The sequence below is a fragment of the Streptopelia decaocto genome (assembly GCF_964273445.1).
Source record: "Streptopelia decaocto genome assembly, chromosome: 1".
Taxonomy (NCBI): Eukaryota; Metazoa; Chordata; class Aves; order Columbiformes; family Columbidae; genus Streptopelia; species Streptopelia decaocto.
This window is the reverse complement of record NC_138663.1, coordinates 55931216-55956031: the sequence shown is the minus strand read 5'-3', so window position 1 is coordinate 55956031 and position 24816 is coordinate 55931216. Positions and strand designations below refer to the sequence as shown.

Here is a 24816-nt window from a genome sequence, read left to right as displayed (position 1 = left end):
TTTGCCTTGGTCCACAGGACTGTCATAAGAGGAAATGAGATTTGTCAATTTGTTCTCAGCAAATCCATCTTGACTGTTTAATCATCTGTTATCATCTAGGTCTTTATAAATAGTTTCGATACTTCTGTTTTCTCAAACAAATAAAATTAGACCAGTCCAGCCCTTCCTCCTCTTATTGAAAATGGACATATTTTTGGCTTTTTTTCCTCTCTTTTGTCACTTATCCATCCCCTAAGTTCCTAAAACAGCTATTGGTGGCAGAGATTTAGTGAGCCTACTCTGGAAACGTGGCTTCAGTGCCATGTCATTTCCTACAATCAGACTTACCCCAAGTATTCACTAACATAGTTTTATCTTGTTAAAAGCTAAGAGCATACCTTTGTGCTCTTGCTGTTAGTTATCACAGAATCACAGAATCACAGAATCGACTGGGTTGGAAAAGACCTCAGAGATCGAGTCCAACCCTTGGTCCAACTCTAGTCCGTTTATTAGATCATGGCACTAAGTGCCATGTCCAATCTCAGTTTAAAAACCTCCAGGGACGGCGAGTCCACCACCTCCCTGGGCAGGCCATTCCAATGCCTTACCACTCTCTCTGTAAAGAATTTCTTTCTAATATCCAGCCTAAATTTCCCCTGGCAGAGTTTAAGCCCATGCCCCCTTGTCCTATTGCTGACTGCCTGGGAGAAGAGACCAATCCCCACCTGGCTATAACTTCCCTTCAGGTAGTTATAGAGAGTGATGAGGTCACCTCTAAGCCTCCTCTTCTCTAGACTAAACAACCCCAGCTCCCTCAGCCTCTCCCCATAGGTCTTATGCTCAAGTCCCTTCACCAGTCTTGTTGCTCTTCTCTGGACTCACTCCAGCATTTCAAAGTCTTTCCTGAACTGAGGGGCCCAGAACTGAACACAATACTCCAGGTGTGGCCTCACCAATGCAGAGTACAGGGGAAGGATCACTTCCCTTGTCCTGCTGACCACGCTATTTTTGATACAGGACAGGATACCATTGGCCTTTTTGGCCACCTGGGCACACTGATGGCTCATGTTGAGCTTCCTGTCAATTAGTACCCCCAGGTCCCTTTCTGTCTGACTGCTCTCCAGCCACTCTGCGCCCAGCCTGTAGTGCTGCAGGGGGTTGTTGTGACCAAAGTGCAGCACCCGGCACTTGGCCTTATTGAACTTCATCCCATTGGAATCGGCCCATTTTTCCAGTCTGTCCGGATCCCTCTGCAGAGCCCTCCTGCCTTCCAGCAGGTCGACACTCCCTCCCAACTTGGTGTCATCAGCAAATTTGCTGATGATGGTCTCAATCCCTTCATCTAAATCGTCAATAAAGATGTTAAATAGGACTGGACCCAACACTGACCCCTGGGGACACCACTAGTGACCGGCCGCCAGCTGGATGCAGCCCCATTCACCAGCACTCCCTGGGCCCGGCCCTCCAGCCAGTTCTTAACCCAGCGTAGAGTACACTTGTCCAAGCCATGGGCTACCAGCTTTTGCAGGAGTATATTATGGGAGACAGTGTCAAAGGCCTTGCTGAAGTCCAGATAGACCACATCCACGGCTTTCCCCTCATCCACCAGGTGAGTTACCTGATCATAAAAGGAGATCAGGTTGGTCAGACAGGACCTGCCCCTCCTAAACCCATGCTGGCTGGGTCTGATCCCTTGTCCGTCCTGAAGGTGCTGTGTGATTCCATTCAGGATGATCTGCTCCATAACCCTGCCAGGCACTGAGGTCAGGCTGACAGGCCTGTAGTTGCCAGGGTCAGCTTTGCAGCCCTTTTTGTGGACTGGGGTAACATTGGCCAATTTCCAATCATATGGGACCTCCCCAGTGAGCCAGGACTGCTGGAAGATGATGGAGAGAGGCTTGGCAAGTTCTTCTGCTAGCTCCCTCATCACCCTAGGATGGATCCCATCTGGTCCCATAGACTTGTGAGGATCCAGATGGCTCACTAAATCACCAACTATTTCCTCCTGGAATACAAGGGGCCTATTTGGGTCCTATCTCTGTCAACCACCTTCAGAGATGAGTTGTCCTGAGGGCCACCTGTCTTACTGGTAAAAACTGAGGCAAAGTAGGTATTAAGTACCTCAGCTTTCTCCTCATCTTTGTTAAGAACCTCCAAAGCACTTCCCAAAGCCAAACTTGCAGCAAAAACAGGTCCCGGTCACTGTTTGGTGGTCTGCTGCCAGTCTGATCCGCAACAGCTTTCTGAATCACAGTGAAACAATTACATCTGAGAAGTCAGCTCAGCAAATGGATGAGATGCCCCAAAATTTGCAATGCTGCAGCCGGCATCCATCAACAGAAAGGACCCCGTTCTTCATGACAATGCACAACCACACATCACACAACTGACACTTCAAAAGTTGAACCAATTGGGCTATGAAATTTTCCCTCATGTGCCATATTCACCTGACCTCTCACCAACCGACTGCCACTTCTTCAAGCATCTCGAGAATGTTTTGCAGAGAAAATGCTTTCACAACTAGCAGGATGCAGAAAATGCTTTCCAAGAGTTTGTCGAATCCTGAAGCACAGATTTTTATGCTGCAGGAATAAACAAACGTATTTCTCATTGGCAAAAATATGTTGATTGCAATGGTTCCTATTTTGATTAACAAAGATGTGTCTGAGACTGGTTATACTGAATTAAAATTCATGGTCCAAAACAGCAATTACTTTTGCACCAACCTAATAGTTGAACTCTAAACAAAATCTGTAGTTTACCAGTAATTCTAGAACCATATGTCAGCTCTGTTGTACTGTAGCTAGAACAAAGAAGAAATAAACATTTTTAGTGAATAAATGTGTGAACTTTAAGCTGGCATTGATATGAGAAAGTCCACCTACAAAATACAAGCTGCAAAAGAAGAACTTCCTCTCCAGAGAGAATCAGTCTCTCTGCAGAATTCATGGGCAGGCAGCATGGTTACAATAGCTGGATCATTTCTGTCCTCTCTGCCTGTTACATAGCACCTGCTGACATAATGAACCTTTGTTTGTTTTGTGCTCATGAGTCATCATGAAGAGGCTGTGAGAGACAGAAAAGCTTTGCTGTGCTCTAGTTACCGCACAGAGTTGTGAGAGATAGCGAGGCTACGGGCTCGCTGATTTGTGTGATGTCCCAGGTGCAGAGCTAGCATCTAACAGTAGATAAAATCATGCTCTGTCATGCTGGTAGGAGAAAAGTCTGCTCAGTAGAGCTTGGTTTCATTGCTGGAGCATCCAGAGAGTGCTAAGTGATCTCACTCTCATAAATTGTTCAGCTGCATGAACTGTATCTAGGTATCTCAGGCGTAGCAGGTAGGAATATAAAAGTCCAAAGACTCTAAGTTGCTTTCCCATTATTAAAAACAATGAATAAACATGACATAGAATATCTCTTGATAAATTCTGATATGAGACTGGACTGTCACATGTTGACTGTCCAGTCTCATATCCGAAGTTATCAAGAGATAAGGGTTGGACTTGATGATCTCTGAGGACTTTTCCAACCCAGTCGATTCTGTGATTCTGTGATTCTGTGATTCTGTGATTCTGTGACACACTTTTCCCTAACTGGGAAAATGAAGTAAAACTTTGTGGGTTAGCAGAATGAAAATGATTGATTTGCATTACAGGATCAGGTAGAGGAAACAAATACTATTACAATCTTATTGTCAAGCAGAAGAAAGGATTCTTATTACATTTCGCTCATGGGAAACTCTGGAAAAGTGGAGCCAAAGGATTATATTCAGGCCTTCCACGAGTTTGGAGAAAGCTGTGAACATGTTCTGGTCCTAAACACAGAGCATGACCACCCATTTTAAGAATGGGGTCATCTGACTGGCAATGGCCCATTTAGACTGGAAGCTTTTGCTGTTTTTTGTTAGTTGCGATAAACAGTACATTCCTGTGATACTACATGGGGGCTATGAAACGGTCTCAAATCTTTTGTTGTGCTTCTGTGTTGGTCTTTTTAAGAGCAAAATGAACTCTTTAATGATGCAGCTATGTAAATGCTAGTTATAAGATGCTAAGTGTAGCAAGGCTAAAGGCATGGAGGTTCTGATGGGAGGCACTTCTCAGCTGAGCTAGATGTGACATGAAGCCTTGTACTATGAACAATACTTCCTGGTACATGCCTTGTGCAGCTCCCCACTCAGTGTCTTGGCTTCAGTAGATCTGATTTTCATTTTTTCCTCTCAATCTATGTGATCACAGAATCACAGAATGGATGGAGTTGGAAGGGACCTCTGGAGATCATCTAGTCCAACCCACCTGCTAAAGCAGGTTCACCTGGAGTAGATTGCACAGGAATGTGATCTATATGTGTACCAAGTTAAGGACACTTGATGACAGCTCTTGTGTTCAGTGAGGTTGCCCCAGTTCAAGGAGGCTGCAGAGGAAAGCACTGTCGGTGAACTGCAAGGGGAAGCAGTGACTGTTTTCCTCCCCTGCCTGATGTGTTAGAAGAGCGAAAACTCTGTATTTGAAGGAAACTTGAAACTGGAATTCAATGTTGTTTCTCTATAAGGACAGGCTGAGAGAGTTGGGGTTGTTCAGCCGGAGAAGAGAAGGCTCCAGGGAGACACTATTGCAGCCTTTCAGTACTCAAAGGGGTCTATAAGAAAGATGGGGACAGACTGCTCAGCAGGGCCTATTGGGATCTGACAAGGGGTAATGGTTTTAAACTAAAAGGGGAGATTCAGGCTAGACATAAGGAAGAACTTTTTTACAATGAGAGTAGTGAAACACTGGCCCAGATTGCCCAGAAAAGTGGTAGATGCCCCATTCCTGGAGACACTCAAGGCCAGGCTGGACGGGGCTCTGAGCAACCTGATCTAGTTGAAGATGTCCCTGCTCATGGCAGGGGGTTGGACTGGATGACCTTCGAAGATCCCTTCCAACCCAAACTATTCTATGGTTCTGTGATTGTTCAGTCCTACACTCTGTAAGGTAACCTATTTATTCAAAGTAGGTCATGAAAAAGTTTTGTGAAATGGGAGAAGCAGGGAGGAACACAAAAGGGTGAGAAAGTGATGAAATGAGTGTTTGACATCACCGTGTTAGTGTAAGAGAAATTTAAAATCTTAAAACAATTTCACAAGTATATTTAAGAGACTGAGACACTACCTTAACATTGCAGTCAAGCTATTGCTTCAGCAGTTACCTTCTGCTCATTTACCATTTCTGAGTTTATAGTAGTCTGAAATTAAGTAGTAAACAAATTCTTGAAATAAGTCTTGATGAGTATTTCAGAGAGAAGTGGTCATATACATATAACCATAAAAGATCTTTGGGATCTGTGAGGGACTGTTTTACCTTCACAGGTGATTAATTGCTTTATCGATGTTGTGGTTGGAAGAGAATTTCATGATCTGAGCCTGGCCCTTACACAGCCATTGCTGTCTCAATTAAAAAGCTTTTTCCAGCTAAACATTCTCTTTCACTGGAAGTACTCTTTGCATGTCATCAGTCACCCTTCAATTTATAAGGTATGTTAAAGTCTTTTATTGCAAGATATAATTCCTATCCCTTAATACATCTTCTCTGAACCAGCCTGTGTTTTCAAAGCACTACAGAGGGAGAGACGAGCTTCTATATCAAAGAATTTCTCACATCAAAATCCCACCACAACTTTTCTGTGTAGAAACTCAGCTCCTACTTTTCTTTGGCATGCTGTTCCCATGTCCCCACTGGGCCCTGTGCCGGCACTGCTGGCTCTGCTCATCCCCATGGCCTGCCAGAGCTCCTGCAGCCACGGTGCCAGGGTGACCCTGGTCTCTGCCCTGTCCTGGGCGAAATCATCATAGAATGTCCTGAGTTGGAAGGGACCCACAAGGATCATCCAGTCCAACTCCTGTCCCTGCATAGGACAACCACACAGTTCACACGATGTGTCTGAGGGCTTGTCCAGTCTCTTCTTGAACACTGGCAGGCTTGGGGCCGTGACACCTCCCTGGGGAGCCTGTTCCAGTGCTCCACCACCCTTCTGGTGAAGAACCGTTTCCTGACGTCTAGAGGCCAGGCTAGTTTGGCTTGCCGGGCGGGGTTCTAAGCGGTGTTCCCCTGCCCGAGGCCGCCGCCCGGGCCGGGCTGTGTCCCGCTGCGGGTCCCTGCGGGCAGCGGCGAGAGGGGCAGGTGAAGGCGTCGCCGCAGGGGCGGGCGCGGGGACCATTCCCGCAGCGCGGTCCTTTGCCGTTGCGGTCGGCACAGCTCCCCCGGGATTCCCGCCACCCTCCCGGCCCGGGGGGCTCCAGCCGGGGCGGGGGCGGCGAGGCTGGGCAGCGCCCGGCGGCGACACCGCTCCCCGGTCCCGTCCCGCCCCGGCGGTGCGCGGCGGCGGCTGAGGTAAGCGGGGACCGTGGGCGTTCATCTGCCGGCGGCTCTCGTCACCCGGAGACGGGTGTCCCCTAATCGGGTTTCCATCAGCCTCCGCGGGGGGGTATAAAAGGAGCCGCCGCGGGGCCAGGCGGGCAGAGCGTGGCGCTGCCCCCCGCCCGCCCGGCCGGCCCCATGCAGCCCGCCATGATGATGTTCTCCAGTAAGTACTGGGCGCGGAGGGGCTTCTCGCTGGACTCGGCCCTGCCGGAGGAGCGCCCCGCCGTCGGCAGCCTCACCGTAAGTGGCGGGGCTGGGAGCGGGGCTTCTCCGCCGGGCCCACCCCCGGCGGCGGCAGCGGCTGCGGGGACCCCGCGGGGGCAGGGGCGGGAGCTGCCGGGGCAGGGGAGCGGCGAGAGGGGTCGGGTTCAGCCGGCCCGTACCGGGGCCCCGGTGTCCCTTCCTCTCACCTTTAGGGCCAGGTGAATAGTTTTTCAGCCCTCCTTCAAAACGCTGCTTTAAACGTGTCTTCAAACAGTAGTAAAAGTTTCATTAGAAATGAAAGCCTTACTGCAGGAATTAACCGTATTGCTATTGGAATAATATAATAGCATTGATGTCCAGTTAGGGCATTTTAAATGCTTGAATTTTGAAAGCCTGCCGACTTTAATAATAACTTTTTATATATATAATAATAACTTTAATAATTCCTGCCGACTTTATGCACTAGTGCTGTATCAGCAGAATCTGCCCTTTCAAGGCACTCACAAACCTTGCAGCACGATGTGCGAAACATTTTTGGCAATATGCAAATTGTAAGCACTTAAACTGCGTTGGTGCCTGTGGTGCTTTCACCGCTGAGCAGCTGGATTTGGGATTTCCCAGCTCCCACCGACTAGCCGGGGTGCGGGAGCGCGGGAGCATTGTGCAGGGGATATGCATTTCCCTGTTGAAAACCCTGTTGGGAGGTAGGAGCAGATCTCTGTAAGATGGTGATATGGGTGCGACAGGTGCTTGGGTCCCTTTCAAGCACAGGATAAACTCCTGTATGCTCACAACCAAATGTATTTGAATAGGTGTGCTTTAATAAGAAAAAAGAAAGTTAATAGGTAATAATAATGTAAACTGCTCTGGATATGTGAGATAGTTAGAATTATGAAGACTTTGCCTCCTATAAAATTTTGCAACACATGAAGATTCGGATCACTTGAGTAGAACCAAGACTATACACCAGTTTGTATCAGTTGTGAACTGGCCTACTGTCTCCATAGTAAAATGTGAAACAGCCCTATTTATGCACACTTTGCTTCTATCGGAAATATTGAATTGAATGGGATAAATCTGTTTTACTGTCTCTATATTTGAGTTACTTTCTTCACTGAGTTCTGCTACAGATGACTTTTATTCGTGAGTACTTGTGCTTGCTCCAGATAATCTGTTTTCATTAGGAAAGTTGATCTGCTAGTCATGATTTCATGATGAAGTGTACTAATGAGCATGGCTGATAAGATTTGAGTTCTTGCAATATCACAATCTCTTCTACTGTGCTCATAACAAATAGGTATTCTTTTTTTTATGTGCTTGAGAGGGTCTTTTCCGTCATAAATTCAGGTAACGCTCACTTTAGAGTATTAGGGAACCTGTGACAGTTTTGGAAAGTGCCAAGTGCTCTCATTTCGCAGGGGAATCAATGATATTGAGATTCTCAGGCACTCATTTGATTACATGACCCTCAGCACATAGCTTCCAGAAAGCAGCACACAGTGAAAAATCACGTATGCTGTAAAAAAAGCATCTTTGTCACTTTATGTGGACGTTGCGTGTGTGCATGAAAATGACTCAGTCAAATCCCAAATATTATTTAAGTCAAAACAAAAGTGACCTTTCCTAAACTATCCCTGAGCAAACCTCCTATGAAGCAGAATCAAATAAGCTCAATTACTGAAAAATAAACATATTTGAAAACCCTCATATATATAATTCTACAGTCATAACTGCTTTTCCAGATTGTTTCTGTGTAGCCTAATAAATGATGAGAGAAGACCACAGAGACTTTTTAGCATGTCCAGTAACTATTTTGAGTGTGGCTGGTTTACCCTGGGCTGTTTAAAGAGTGGCCTTTGGTAAGTTTATGCAATATAACTAGCCCTCTTTCTAATTCACTGCATTCTTATACCTTAAGAAAAAATCTCAGAAGATCCAGTGGGAGCTGACTTGAGGGCTGTGGGTGCTCTGTTCAGTAGAGGGAGATATTTCAGAGTGGACTAGGATCAGGTAAAAAATTAAACCAATTTGACATGAACCATGTGGATGCATTAAAATGGACGTGATGCAAATACCTTGTCACTGTCAGCGATACCAAATTTTAAGAAAACCATTTAATATAATCCAGATTGAAAAGGAATCAGGCTGAACCTTATTAATTTTTTGCTGGGTCACAAAGCCCTTGATAAAATATTGTAATATCACCTAGAATCACAAGGAGAGCTTTTGCCGAAGTCTGTCATTGCAGGTCCACAGACATTGTACAAGAGGGATAACCTACCTGTAAGGAAAATATGAGAATAGAGGATTAACTTGGCTTTTATCAGGTGTTACATGTTTTAAAATGTCATTTGTTTTGGGGTTATTTTCTGTCAGCTGCTTTACAGTTCACCAAAAGACAATTTAATCCACATGAAGTAGTTGTATATGATTCCTAATTTACATCTTCACTTTTTTAGTGACTATATTATGGAGGATAAAAAAGCAGTTAGCACCTCACTGGAGATTTGATATCTCCAGGACTCACAATATGGGTATGGGAAAAAGCAGGATGTTTTCTAAAAATCCTGGTCAGTCTTAGAAAAATTGTCTATAAAGGACATACTGTTGGCATCCTGGCAAGATTTAAGCTGATAAGATTATATGTTTTGGAAAATGCTGGCAGAAATTCGGCTTCAAGCAGTCTTTGACCCACAAATTGAGAGAAGAATGCAGGAGTGACTAAGGATGGTGTGATTTTTCTGTTTTCTTGAGTTCTTCAGCCAGCTCATCTGGGTGGTACAGTCTAAGCTTGTATTTCTGTGCTTGTGTTTATAAACAAGAGGCTTTGTTTTCTCAGGAAAAATGACCTTACATGACAACATTACTTGTACTACAACAGAGAACACGAAGTTTATGTTTTAAATTTAGTCATTAATGCAAAAATACAGAGCAGTATAAATCATCATAAATTGACTGGTACAGCTTAGAATAGCATCACTTCAGTTTTGCAGCAATATTCAGGTTAGGGTAGCATCACTACAGGCTTTGCAGTAATTCAGACCATCTCCATGTGCTTCGTATTAGCATTGCACTAATAATAGCTTCATGTTTGTATCCCAAACATTCATATGCTTTTCCTTAAGATCCTTTTAACAGACTGGCCTCTTATACAATTGTCTCTAACAGCTGCCTTTCACCTGTGGTTCTGGTTAGAAGCAAATGCATTACCTTTTAAATAAAGTCTGGATGAGTTCCATACAGCTATTTTCTAGCAAAAAATTCTCATTGTGTAAAAGGACTAAATTTTGGGAAGCACCCGTTTGTGTCTGAAATGGTACTGTTCTTTGTCCATTTGTAGCTAAACAGATCGAGTTCTGGGAAAAATGAGGAAAAGAAAGGGAATAAGGGAAATGGGAAAGGTGAATCTGTTTCTGAAGGTGGAAAGACAGCCGTGGTGTTTTCCTTGAAGAATGAAGTTGGTGGATTGGTGAAAGCTCTTCGACTCTTCCAGGTAAAGCTTGCAAATCATTACACTGACTGGACTAAGGAAGGCTACTGAGGTCAGGTTGGTTGTTGGCATAAATCTAATGAACCATGATGGAAGGAATAGAGAGCAGTTACACTCTGCAGAACCGAATAAAAGTAACTTAAAACTTTATGGACCGTTCAACAAAGCGTTTTGGGCTCATGAAGAGTTTTCTGGAATACGGGTTAACAGTGATGCCAATGTTCACACTATTCGCTTTAGATTTCCGACGTGTGATTCTCAACACGGTAAATTAGATTTGAAGTTGTCTGTGGAGACCACAGTGAAAGGAGGCACTTTCAGAGAGCACTTCAGAATCTGGATTACATACAGTCAGGTGGTAGTGGCAGCCTTGCTGCAGGACAATGTTTGGTCATGAAGGTAAATGCACCTTTAAGTGCTTGCAGGGTCAGGGCTTATATGTATCTAACTAGAATGTAAATAGTGAAGTGTCGGTTTCTAAGGCCAAACCATCAGAGGGGTGTAAGTGTGGGAGCACTGGGCATTGCCAATCCTAACTCACAGGAGCTGGCTCTGGGAGCAGATTCCCAAGGCTGATGTTGATATCTAGATTCCCCAGCCCAGGAAAAGAGGGTGAGTTAAACCCCCCAGGAGGGAGGCTGCCAGAAACCAGGGTGTTTGACAGAAAACTGAGAGGAATTGTAATACCCGACAACTCTTTCCAAGAAGAATTTTTTCCTAATATCCAATCTAAACCTTCCCTGGCACAACTTGAGGCCATTTCCTCTTGTCCTATCGCTTGTTACTTGGGAGAAGAGACCAACACCCTCCATGCTACAGCCTCCTTTCAGGTGGCTGTAGACAGCAATAAGGTCTCCTCTCAGCCTCCTTTTCTCCAGGCTAAACAGCCCCAGTTCCCTCAGATGCTCCTCATCAGACTTGTGCTCCAGACTCCTCACCAGCTTTCTTTCACTCCCCTGAACTCTCTCTAGTACCTCAGTGTCTTTCTTGTAGTGAGGGGCTCAAAACTGAACACAGGATTCAAGGTGCGGCCTCACCAGCGCCGAGTACCATGGCACAATCACTTCCCTACTCCTGCTGGCCACACTGTTTCTGATACAAGCCAGGATGCTGTTGGCCTTTTTGGCCACCTGGGCACACTGCTGGCTCATGTTCAGATGGCTGTCAGTCAACACCCCCAGATCCCTCTTTGCCAGGCAGCTTTCCAGCCACTCTTCCCTGAGCCTGTAGCGCCTGGGGTTGTTGTGACCCAAGTGCAGGACCCAGCACTTGGCCTTGTAGAACCTCATACAATTGGCCTCAGCCCACTGATCCAGGCAGTTCAGATCCCTCTGTAGAGCCTTCCTACCCTTCAGCAGATCAACACTCCCACTCAATTTGGTGTTGTGTGCAAACTTACTGAGAGTGCACTCAATGCACCCCTATTCACGGAGTTACTTAATGATTTGAGTACCATGAAGGGGAGTTTCGGGTTTTGTTCTCTTCTCAGCCTAGGGTAGATCGAAGCCACTTGTCTGACTTCCCAAGAGAATGCCTAAAACTGGTGGCTTTGTGTCAGCTGAGAACATGCAGGGGAGTCCTGTGGCCTCTGTTATTCAGGAGTAGATCGTCAAAATGATCCTGCTCGGTTTTGTAATCTGCCAGTTTACAAATAGCAGATTCAGAACCCTCAGCAGTTGGAGTGTTTTCCTTCCGTGGATTTGTTATGTGAATGGGTTTGCTAAGGACATACACCATATATGTACCTTTTGGAGCATGCCAGTTAAAGAATTATGTACCTATATCCAGAGGTGTAAAAGCAGAGACTGCTTTGGCTGTACCAGGGGAGACCTTCACCTGAAATGGACATTTCTGCAAAATATGGCAGGCAGGTGGAAGTACAAGCACAGAGTTCTCCCCATTTGGAAGTTAAAAAATGTTTTATTGGCTTCACTGAGTAAGTGAAAGAATAGTTGTGAAAAGTAACAGATAGTTTGTGTTTGGCAAAAAAAGGAAAAATCAGAGTCAATAGAAATATTGGTTGAAAGTAGCTGTCTAGTCCAACCTCCTGTTTTGAAGCAAGGCTATCACAATACTAGATCAGGTCAGCCATAACACATTATGGTTGCCTGTCACTGTACGACACCCTTGGCAGACCAGTGGTTGTGGTGGGAGAGATACCCCATAGGAAAATTTTAATGCTAGAACTATTTACACATTTATGTGTTTAGTTTTGATGAGGACATTATAGTAGAGAATAAACTGAATCAGATTTTAATTTTATTACTAGAACCACTCCAGGTAATCCATAGTTGCTGCAAGAGAGAGAGATGAGGAGTCTTATACAGTAATTCTTAAAAAAAATATTTTCTCCCTTGCATTCATGAGAGATGCTGAAGTAGTACACATTTAATAGCGTCTAAGTAATCACACTCAAATACAGTTAAATTAACTGCATTATTGTGCACATTGCCTAATAAAATTGCATTTCATGTTTAACAAAGGTAAATATACGATTGCATTATAATTGTTTCCTCTTTAAAAATTATGAAGTAATATTGTCTTTTATAAAAGATTGCCTTTTTAGATGAAATTAGATCATAAGTTAACTTTCTTCATTAAACACAATAGTATTAATTTTACATTCAGTATACAGATTTTTTTTTTGTCTTTGTTATTAAATACGTGTGACTAACCAGTTATGTAGGTCTAGAGGGAGTACTTTAAATGAAAACACTTTTTAATAACCAGGAAAATCTTTCCTAAGGAACATGCCATCAATATTCCCCTTCTAGCTGGTATGTCTACATTTCATATGCTATTTCATCCTTCCACAGGAGAAACATGTGAGTATGGTTCATATTGAATCACGAAAATCGAAGAGAAGGAGCTCAGAGGTGGAAATTTTTGTGGACTGTGACTGCAGTAAGAAAGAATTTAATGAACTAATCCAGTTGCTCAAGTTTCAAACTAATATTGTATCTCTCGATCCACCGGAAAACATCTGGACTGATGAAGAAGGCAAGGCTGCTTTTCTCTCACTTGGTTTAGACACTGACAAATGTTTTGCATGGGTATCTCCATGGTCTTATGCTCCAGTACATTCAACTCACATTCTGTCTTCTGCAGATCTTGACTGTGTCCCTTGGTTCCCCAGGAAGATATCTGAATTAGACAAATGCTCGCAGAGAGTTTTGATGTATGGATCTGAGCTGGATGCAGATCACCCTGTAAGTGTAACATAAAATTGTATTGTAGATAATTTGTTCAGGTTATTTGCCAGTCAAATAAAAAGCCTGGTGACTGCAGATTTTGAGTACATTTTGAGCATGTGTTTTTCAGAAGGTGGGGGTTTAGTTCTTTTCAATGGTTTCAGTGAATTAATATTCCTTTTCTGTAGTAGGACACCCAAAAAGAAGGTCCTCCAGAAAACTTAGTTACTCTTGAACAGCTATGGCCCGTTTTGTACTGCTTTATTTATTTATTTTTTTTTTAAATTAACTACTTGACGGAAGCTTTCGGACTCTCATGAGTTTAGGTCAATGTGACCTTCAGTCCCATCACAGCTCCTAGTTAAGAGCTGATACTAACCTAGGTGTCAGAGAAGAAAGAATTATAAAGGAAGGCTTCCTTGTGTACTCAAGAGATAATTGCAAAATAAATCAGAGAAACACATTCCCGTTTCTGCATGAATGCAGCAGATGGGAAGGTGTCTCACATTGTTTCCTGACTTGGGTGACAGGAGACATTTCACACAAGCCGAGTCTGCAGTAGTGCCAAATGCTCAGTGCAAAAGGCAAAAAAATAGATTTGTTATTGTTTTATTTATTTTGGTTTATTTTGATGTCCATAAATGCTTAACTTATGAGTGTCAAGATGACGGATGATGATAAGCATTTGTGTAATAGCATTTTCATTTGTTATAAATCCAAGTTTCTACCTTTGGATTAGTGGTCTGAAAGACACTGGTGGTAGCTAGTTGTATTCATTCCTACTCCAAAGTAAAATAGTCTGGATAAAACTGGTATTGTAGGAAACTTCCATCTGAAAAGAAATAGGTAATGAACTAAGATATCTGACCATAAGGTTGTCTTGTAATAGAATCACATTGAACTGTATCTGTAGGTGAGAGTCTCGTGTGGGTTTTGTTGCACACATTTTGTTGGTAGTGTGCAAGGTGGTGAAAAATGGCCCCAAAGAGACTGTAAGTGACAGCAGAAAGATCAATTCAGAAGATCATAGAATAGTTTGGGTTGTGCAGGGACCTTCAAAGGTCATCTAGTCCAACCCCCTGCAATGAGCAGGTACATCTTCAACTGGATCAGGTTGCTCAGAGCACCATCCAGCTTGGTCTTGAATGTCTCCAGGAATGGAGCATCTATCACCTTTCTGGGCAACCTGGGCCTGTGTTTCACCACCCTCATTGTAAAAAATTTCTTCCTCATGTCTAGCCTGAATCTCCCCTCTTTTAGTTTAAAACCATTACCCCTTGTCCTATCACAACAGACCCTGCTAGAAAGTCTGTCTCCATCTTTCTTACAGTCCCCTTTTAGGTACTGAAAGGCCACAATAAGGTCTCCCCGGAGCCTTATCTTCTCCACGCTGAACAACCCCAACTCTCTTAGCCATAGGAGCGGTGTTGCATCCCTCTCATCATCTTGGTGGCCTCCTCTGGCTGCTCTCCAACAGGTCCATGTCTTTCCTGTACTGAGGGCTCCAGAGCTGGATGCAGAACTCCAGGTGGGGTCTCACCAGAGCAGAATAGAGGGAATTCTCTGGTGATGCATCTATGCTATACCATGTTATTACAGTGCCTGTGCCGACTCCTCCCTGGTGACTGCCTTGGCTGAGGAGAGGCAGGTACTCCTGGTGGCCCTGGGTTTGGGACTCTATGTCAGTGCAGAAATGACACTTGGACTGCTACCTTCTGTCCTGTCTGCTCCACAGCTCCTACAGTGGCTATGCTGTGGCAAGGGCTCAGGCACAGACCCTCACGTCTGTGAACTCAAGCAAATGGATGTCAACGTGATGTCCTCTGGCAGCCCCACTTTCTGTCCCTGGTGTCTCCTGCTCTTGGATCTGCCATGACAAACATCATTGTCTCACTTGTTTCCCAGCCACTTCTACCCTGTGTGAGCCCTTCCCACACTGTGGGCCTGCAGCCCCGGAGCGTGTTCCTGGATCCTGGTTTCTGCCATGTACTTCCTGATGATAAACAAGGATCTACCTTGCATTTTCTTAGAATGGAAAAATCTGTTGGTTGCCTTTAACCGTTAACAGTAATTTAGTTCAAACAGAGCTCTTAGTGGCAGGCTCATTCTAGCCTTGAGTCAATGACTGTGATGGGCCATTTGATACTGTTTTATGTTCTGAGCTGGTGCCTTCATTAAATACTTGAGTGCTCTGCTGAAAATCTGCTTTCAGTTTTACAATGAAAAAAGACATTTGCATTACATGAATATATATTTTACACTTGGGGAACTCTTATAAACATAATTTACACACCATTTGTTAGCGTATGCAGCATGCTAGGTATTAGGGATGGAGGAAAAAGCTGTAAAAATTTGTGACTGACCTTTCAAAGGCTACTTCTGGTGCCTGCCCTGTTCCTCAGCAGTGGTGTGTCGGTGCCGGAGGACCAAAGTGAATTACCCTGTTACAGAACCAGCACAGCACTTCAGCAGCATAGCCTTAACCCACTCCATGTTGACTAATGTTTTCAGTCTCAGTTTCACTACTCATGACAGTGTTTTCAGACCCCTGTGCTGCCTTCCATCCCATTTGGGCTCTTGAACAGTCTGCAGCTGAGTAACTCAGTGCTTTTGTCAGAAGGTATTAAGTGGACAAAGAGGCTCTGCCAGACTACAGCAACTTTTTCCCAGTCAAAAAACTTTTCTGTGTAGGAGTGGAGGCTTGAAGGTTTTCTTCAGTCCTTTGACATCCTCCCTTTCTCTGACTCAGTAGCACAGCTTTGGTAATAGGAAAATAAAATGCCTTCTGAGTTTTCCGGGAACTCACACAAATATTTCAAATCAAACAATGTTATCTTTTCGTTTCCTTCAGTGATTTGTGTTTGTGCATGTGAGCAGTAAGGAAAAAATGTATTTTACTTCTCAGCTCTGACTAGGGGAAAACTTAAACGCACTTTCTGGGCTACTAACTAGGGAACTCAGATAAACTTTTTACCCTTTTTTATCTTCAAGAGTTTGACAGTCCTGCCTCTATTTGTAGTCCAAAACCTGAAGTGTCTTTTACAGCTACAGAAGAGATTTTATTTTAGTTTTGAATAGCTCAAAGGGTTGTGATTGGCTGCTATGTATGTATTGTGCAGCTCTTTTTTTGCACTTACTATGAAAAAGGTATGAGCCTACTGTAGTCCGTGAGCCATTCCTCTGTAACTCAAATGGGAGCAATATGCTTATTTGCTGCTTGAGGCTGGTGGTTCAGTCTCTAATGCATTGGTTAAGATGGCAACTGCCGAAGTAGAGTTTTCAAAATGAATTGAGTGTGAATTCTGGGTGCTTGATTCTTCCGGTGAAGAAAGATGTATTAAGGACAGGCCAGTCATTCTGCTTTCCCTGTGTGTATATCTCCATTCAGATTAATGAAAACCTGAGTGAGATGAAATGACAAGGAAAAAGTTTCCTTTTTCCAGCATCTTGGGTGATTTTCTGTAGCTATGCACAAACTTGTCTTGAAAAAAACTCCCATGGGACTTTGGTGGGGAAAAAGTGAAAAAATCCTTATCTTCCCTTGCAGTCAGTAGATGGTGTTAATCAAAATACAATACAATTAGGTACTAAATAAACACTTTAATGATTTATTTTGTAATTCTTACAGCTAATTTTCTGTCCTTATTGTAAATTACTCTCTTCTTCTTTGCTTAAGGGATTTAAAGACAATGTCTATCGACAGAGAAGAAAGTACTTTGTGGATGTTGCCATGAGCTATAAATAGTAAGTACTGGCATAACTCTTCCCCATGCTGCTGACTAGTTAGAATTCATGCTGTACTTAATTCTGTAGGATGAAGTTTAACAGTAGAAAAAGTCATCCTTTAAACTTTGACTAATTTAGTGTAGGCTATAAACGACAAACCTGATGCTAGAAATCCCATTACATTTTTGGTACAGATATGGGCAAGCAGAGCATTTGAAAGGTAAGCGCTTCCTCCTCAGCGTTTTATTCATAGATGCTTAAACTTCAGACAGTCTTTTACTAATGCTTGGATGGCTTAAGGACAAACTCAGGCACTAGTGAATCACACATACCTAGTGTCCCCACAAAGCTGGATGAGCTTACTAAAAACTGAAATTATTATTTTCTTTTCATGTGCTTACTATACTGGCCACTGCAAAATGCCATCTATCAGTTTTGCCAACACAGCTCTAAACTTCTCAGAATTCAGTCAATGGATTTCTACGTAGTTAGTGAAGATGGTGTCTGTGCACAAATACACTTGATATGTATTCTCATTTTGATTTTTTTCCCATGTCAAGTCTGTATTTTCAAATTACTATCGTCCCTGGAAGTTAACTTTCTGGGCTACCTACAAGTACCTCCTGTGTTGCAATTTTCTTGTCACAGAAGCATCCAGCTAATTCTAACCATACTCTAGGTTTTATTTGCAACAGGCCCACACCCTTGTTCTCAATGGAAAGAACACACTAATTTCATCTTTTCCATTTTACCACACTTCTTCAGGTTTTTCATTTTTCTCCTTTGAGATTTGTACCCATGCTGTTTAAAGAATATAAAACACAACAATTTTTGCTCCCTTCATAGAAGGCACATCTTGTCAGGAAGCAATTAATGGATTTTTGAAGGTTTTTCAGTTCCGTTTTTGTTTGTTTGTTTGTTCATTTTTAATATGAGGCTAATATACAGGCTGCAGAAGGCTTGGAGAACAGGAGAATTAACTCTGCTTTGCGAGAATATAATCTTGATTATATTCCTCTTTTACTCCTGTCCCATTCCTGTCATTAAGCTATTACCAATCAATGTGTAGGTGCTAGTGTTAGTTCCCATTTTTCTGCCCATGGTTTAACTGGATGCTCATGACAATCATCCAGCACACGGAGCTGCTGCCTGCTGGGGTCAGGGCACTGACTGGTAGAGAAGCATCCTAGGCTGACCCAGGTACCTTCTAAATTTAGCCATCTTTCAAATGTAAATTGAGGCAGTTTTTTTGTTTGTTTAGAGCTGACTGATTTATTTTATATATATATGTATATATTCAGTTTAATGCTTGCTGTAGAGTTACTTCTTCTTGCCTAGCATTTATTGCAGTCTGAAATGTCAAGCAGGTGCCTGTGGATGAGAGCAGACTGTGTGCTCCTAGAGCTCTTTCCGTAAGTCAGATAGTTCTCTGTTTACCCATGAAGGTAGCAGTAGTGCCATGCATTTCACAGCTGCTAAGTTGCTGGAAATATCTTCCTCCCTTCTCCTTCCAAGCTGCCGAAGTGCTGTAAAGATCATGCAGCTGGCTCACTAAGCAGTGGTTTGTCCTCTGCTATGAAGGTGGTTTTTTTTTCACCCTGAAACCAATGAGGAATGTCTTTTCACAAAAAGCATGTAGAGTAATCCTGCATATTCCCAGAAAAACAGATAAAGGAATAACCTTTTATTTTTTTAGATTTTGAGGGCTCAAGAACCATTTCTGCAGGCACATTGCAGAAATCAAACAACTCAAACCAGAGGTTATTCGGGAGTCAGATCTTGTACTTCAGCAAAACTGCTCAGAAGTACTCCTTCATCCCACTGACTTTTTCAAACCTTTAAAAGATTTTAAACTCTTCCTATTATTATTAGCAGATGAAAAACAAGATGCTTCAAATATTTTCACCCAGGGACCACAAAATGGCTGGGAGGCCAGTGGTTAGGGCTGTTACCTGAGATATGGCAAAATCTCGTTCATGCTCCTTGTGTCTGCTGCAGTGGTTGTTCTAACCCCAGGGATGTGCCATATCTGCTGGGCTGAACAGTTGATCTCTCTCTGGGAACTCCTGTGGAGAAGCCTGGGGAGACATTTACTCCCAGCATCCCAGAGCTCAGCCTAAGCCAGGCTGACAAACAAAAGGTAGATCAGTTCAAGGAGGACATCGTGCTGCTACAGCTAAGCTGCTTCTGCTGCCCTGGGGAGCTCAGAATTAATGTAGGTGTCTCAATGCTAGGTTGCAGTCTCACCCTCTTTAGTGGTCTAATGTCTATTTGCTTATTTATACAAAAAAGAACAGCTCTGTTGTAAGGACTGCTTCCCTTAGAGATAAGTTCAAAGCATTGTCTTGAACCTCTCAGTGTCTTCCAGGTAAGTGACCTTCCTAATTGCTTATTGAGTCTTAATGTGTTTCTACTTTTCATTTTCCAGTGTAAAAAACCCTCCACACTTCTTTCCTTAAAGCACATAACAAAGAGATTTGGCTGCAAGAAATTGGCTCTGTAAAAAAATTGTGGAGTTGAAAATACTGGATCAGCATTTCTTTTATGAATTGCTGCTGTTCTATAGTGGTAGATGTTCTGCCTTGGTTGAACATAAAGAGGTTTCTGTAGTGGGGACAGAGAGAAAAAACCACTAAGAAATTAACTTGGAGGAGCAGATATGTGCTGGATGTTAGAAGGAAAGACATGCCAATAGAGTACAGCAGTGAAGATCAGCTGTATGAAATAAATGGACCAAAAAAAAATTAATCCCTCCTTCACTTAGTTTCTATCCTAAAGATAGTTAAAATGTGTTAATCTTGCTAATTAGTCCTCTGAGACTGACTAGGGATTGCAAAAGTGTTGAGAAAATTAAATCTGGAGGAAAAAATGTGAGGTTTAAGTGGGAATTCATAATATAAGTTGATAGCTTATCACCATAGCAAAATGGAAAGACCCTATTTTAATAAGAGGAAATAAAAATTCAGGATAAATTAGCTTGTAGAGCCATCTTTCTCAGTCACAAGAAAACTGGCTATGCGGGCTGGCCACTCCTGTGATTTATGGAAAAGTTTGGGTGCCAGGTGAGTCTTGCTTGTTGAAGTAAGAGAGTGAGAAAAATGAGATTTGCAGAGCTGAGTGAGAACAGCACAGGTCCTCCCTCAAGTCTGGCTGCCTTGATCCTCTCAATAAAGAAAGCAATATCATGATCAGCTGGAAATAAGATCAGCTCTCCCAGGCATAAATCCTATTAAGGAATTAACATTCAGCGAACCTTACTTCAGTACTAATGAATTAATTGAAACAATAACTAAGTTATAAACCTTTTAGTGAGCAGTGAACAAGCTTCAGATCCTTTATTGTGTTTATCCCTCTCTAGTGACAGGCTAAATAGAAACCTGAGTTTTTCCCCTGGTGCACACATTTCTTCCTCTTTGCTGGGCCAGTGCTGACTGTACTGGCAGCATCTGTGGCAGAGGTTGGGTCTAAGGAAAAGAGATGAGGCCACTGCACCGTGTTCTGGCAACCCCAGGTGGATGGAGTAGCAACCTGCTCGTGTCCGTCATGTACGGTACACTTTAGAGTAGCTGTGTTTTGCTTTCCATGAGCTGGCAGGCAGCTTAATGGTGATAAAGTGCAAAAGTGAAGACAGATACTAGACCTGAAGGACTGACTCCCACCGCAGAGTGGGCATAGACCCAGCACAGCTTCTGTTGGTGAGAAATGCGTCACTAAATGGGTTGCAATTCTCATCATGTCTGCAAAAGAGTGACTGAAGGGGAACTTGTGGATATATTAAATGTTCAGTGAGTCCTTAACGAGTACCTCATACAAGGTAACCTCGGAGTGGCAGATACTTCCATGGATCAAAATCCTTTGACACAGTTGAAAGGCAAGGGGATTAAATACTAAGTTTTCAATAAAGGTGAGTGGACAGCCACAATGAATGTAGGATGGATGCTCTTCTCTTGTGCACGCAGGAACTGCAAAGCAGCAGTTGCATGTGATGTGAGAGCTCATTCCTTCTCGCCTCGTACAGTGGAGACAGGATTACAAACCGGGCGAAAGTTGGGATGGAGAGCCAAGCCCCAGCAGAAACCCAGTGCTGCATGTCTCCTGCTGCAGTGGGATTCCCTGTGCCTGATATTCCCATTTGGCTGCTGTCTGCAACACTGTGGAAGCCACACACTGGGCTGGGAGCACCCATGTTGCCTGCCCTGTGGCAAGGGAACAGGAGACAGGGGCTGATGGGGTGGAAGGAGATCCTGTGAATCCCTTTGCTGCTCTGTACTTGCTTACAGTGTGGGAAAAGAGGATACCTGAGGAGAAGGCAGATTGCACAGATTACATACTAGAGTATATGAACATTAAATCCAGAGAAAGATTTTTATAGTTTCCAGGGGGAATTAATGATGTGATATGAAGGCCCATGACCATGGCATGGGAGATTCCTTCCAGCTAAATACAAGGCAGTGCAAACTGGAAGGAGCCCTTCACACTCTTCATGCAGGCAGCCGGTTTTGAATTAGCTGTAACCACTCAAAGCAAATCTTGGGTGTCAGAGACAGACTAGCAGGTACCCTGGAAGATTCCTGCTTTTGTAATTTCTGTGCATTTGCGTTAGGGGGAGGAGGCAGAGGAGCAGTGCAGAAGGAAAAAAAGAGATGTATTTAAAAGCTTAGTTTCACCCATCATTGGCTGTTGGCTCTGAAGTGACTCTCTTCATAACGTAGTCCTGCATGAATTAGGGGTTCCCAATGTATCTGCACATGTAAACAACATTCTAAACAATATATATATTTTTTTTTTTAATTGGATCCACACATTTCTAAACATTTATGCAATTGCCTACTGTTCATTTTGTAAAATGCTAGGTAATGGTACTGTGTTATGTATTTTAAAGAATGCATAGAGCAAGCAGTTTGCTGATGGTCTAACTGAATCTACAGGTTAGGCAGAATCAGGACCTTCAGCTAAGCACTTGCAAAGGCATCAGTGGCAATAAACAGAGAAATATTACTCTGCTATGTGAACACGGTGTATAAGAAATCCATCTTTCGACTTTGATAAGTACAAAGAAGTATACTCATTCCTTAAGAAGAAATACGGTCCTTGAGCAATAAATGTAATATGTATAACATAACATCAAGAAGCAATTCTAAGAAAAAAGAATCTAGTTGTCATTTTAAAATAGTTTTTAATGGTTTTAATAGGCTCTGTCTGCTTTTCTTTGTTTAAAGAATACTTTTCACAGAAATTTTGTCGTCCAGAATCTGTCCACAATCTGGCTATATACAAATGTATTTTGTATTATTTTATTTTTTACAGTGGTCAACCCATTCCCAGAGTGGAGTACACAGCTGAAGAAATTAAAACATGGGGGGTGGTATTTAGAGAACTCAGTAAACTCTATCCCACCCATGCTTGTCGTGAATATTTAAAAAACTTTCCTCTGCTGACCAAGTACTGTGGATACAGAGAGGACAATGTGCCTCAGCTGGAAGACGTTTCTATTTTTCTTAAAGGTAAGAATTCATATTTAGTTTGTCAATAGATACAGTTTCATGAAAACTCTGTTTCTGTTAATATGAAATACAACGCACAATGAATGAAAAGACCTCCAGCATTGTCAGTGGTCTTTGGCTTAGTCTGGAGTATCATTCTGACTTTGACATTCTCTGTGACAGAAAGTTTGTTGAGTCAAGACAGTTGTATACATGTACCTGCAGGTATGAAGATGAGAGGAATTCAACAGCTGTATCAACACGTATCACATGATGTTTTCTTGCACAGGGACAAAAGTTAGCTCTACTTTTGTCCTTCCCAAAGAGTGGGTGTTCTGATAACCACAGCAGGCATCCCCCAAATACCCAGGCAGGTAAAAGAGGGAATAAAATGCCCGAATAGTGGAATCTAAACAGTAGAACATGTTTGGCACATTGTTGTACAGCCTAGGTGAAGACAAGACTTTCCTGAGTGCCCAAGACCTCATGAAGCTAGTCATATTTGTATGTTGAAAAAATACAGTGGGACTCCATAGGTGATTTGGTACTTCTCTTTCATGTTATTTTTTAGGGGGCCGGGATATGACATATTTAAGTTTGAAATTAACCTTCTTTTTCATCTGTAGTGGAAATGTATCCTATACAGAAAGAGAAGTGGCAGATGTGAACCTGCAGTTTTTAACTCTAGAGGAAAAGCTGATAAAGAGTTCAGTTAATATTTTCTCTTCAAGGATCTCTTCAGATACATATGCTTGTTCCTTAACCCTCTTGCTCAGGAGCTTCTGGAGCTCATGAACTAACATATTATAAAGACTGCTGTTTGTAAAAAAATGTTATGTGCTGTTAAGTATTATGAGAAAAAATAGCAAAGTGTTTTGTCCCAAATGTGCATGGAAATTTTTTAACTAAGATAAATACAAAATTTGCAACAAAAGTCTTGCTTTCCCTTTGAATTTGGTTGTGTCCTTCTGGGTCTTTCATATATTGTATTATGGTCTCTAAAGAATGATGCCAAAGTTTACAGGTTCTTTCTCCCTAACAAGAAACTCAAAACCTCACACTTCTTTCGGAAGTATATTTGCAGACTAAATGCAGTAATAGTAGTGTCTGTTGAAGAAAAAACTTGGAACATTCTTATGTGAATCTGGGAGAGAAATGTGCTTTTCAAAGTCACTGAGTCTGAAATTATTCCCCACTGGAACTAATTTGACAAAGGAACACTCATATATTTAAATGAGGACCTCAACTATGAAAGTCAGTATTTTACTATTACAAACAGTATTTTATCTGTAAAAATACGGACAGATTAGATTTGACCCTATTCTGTTTTGTTAGTTTTTAATATATTTTACAGAACTCATCTTCTGTTTTAGAAACTTCTCTCCCATTTGGTACCAGACATAAAAATCAGATACTCTGTGATTTGAGAACATCACTTATGGTACCTTACTATCTTTTCTAGACAAAGGTGTTCGAACCAACTTTGAAATATCTCTATCTGTTTCCATTAAACATATGCTAGCAATGCAAAATAGCTCTTGTATGTCATAGGTGAAAATTATGTGTGCTCATCTTGAGCCAAGATTGTCCGTGTCATGCCTCCGGTAGAATAATTAGCTACAGGTAATTACCTGTCCTCAGAAACTGCTATAGTGATGTATAATAGAGTCTTTTGTTATCTCCTTCACTTCAGAAAGGTCTGGCTTCACAGTGAGACCTGTTGCCGGATACCTGTCTCCCCGGGATTTTTTAGCTGGCTTAGCATATAGAGTTTTTCATTGTACTCAGTATATACGACATGGCTCAGATCCTCTCTACACACCGGAACCGTAAGTTGCTACATTTGCTTTAGTGCTGAAAAAAAATAAGTTCACTGTATTCTTAAAAGTGCCTGTTGAATTTGCCAAGATTGAAAAGAGGAATCTTCTCACAAAGGTCAAAATCTAGTTAACACTGTTGATGACAAAACCCTTCACATTAGTGAGCCAGAGTTTATTTCAAAGCTTCTTTTGGATTTTTTACAAGGGTCTTAAATAATTACATTATTTATATAGTGGGTAAAAAAATTCTATCATCTAGATTATTTTTCAGTAGAATATAGAGCTTTCAACTAAAAATTTTGAAGAAGTGGCTATAAAATTTTATTTTTTTGGTGGACAGCTAATGAAATAACTTGGTAAAAAGGCCCCGAATCCCTTGAAAAAAGTTTATTTCAGAATTAGAATTTAATCTTCTTGTGTCTTCATTTATCTTTTGTGGGCCAAACTCCACATCTGAACTTCATTTCTCTCCTATAACACAACTCAAGCAAGTCATGAGGCACTATCCTCTCACCCAAAGAGGAT

General features: G+C 42.4%; 1 protein-coding gene across 1 annotated transcript in view; it reads left to right on the top strand.

Annotated features, from left to right (window-relative positions):
• Window positions 1-6512: 6512 nt before the first annotated feature.
• TPH2 (tryptophan hydroxylase 2) overlaps window positions 6513-24816 on the top strand; it is a gene marked incomplete at its 5' end in the record, with an annotated part of 51624 nt that continues 33320 nt past the window's right edge. The window contains 7 exons of the mRNA XM_082066316.1: window positions 6513-6617; window positions 9922-10074; window positions 12888-13071; window positions 13180-13280; window positions 16939-17006; window positions 22296-22492; window positions 24165-24300. Coding sequence (XP_081922442.1) covers window positions 6513-6617; window positions 9922-10074; window positions 12888-13071; window positions 13180-13280; window positions 16939-17006; window positions 22296-22492; window positions 24165-24300 — 944 coding nt within the window. The remainder of the gene's footprint in view (window positions 6618-9921; window positions 10075-12887; window positions 13072-13179; window positions 13281-16938; window positions 17007-22295; window positions 22493-24164; window positions 24301-24816) is intronic.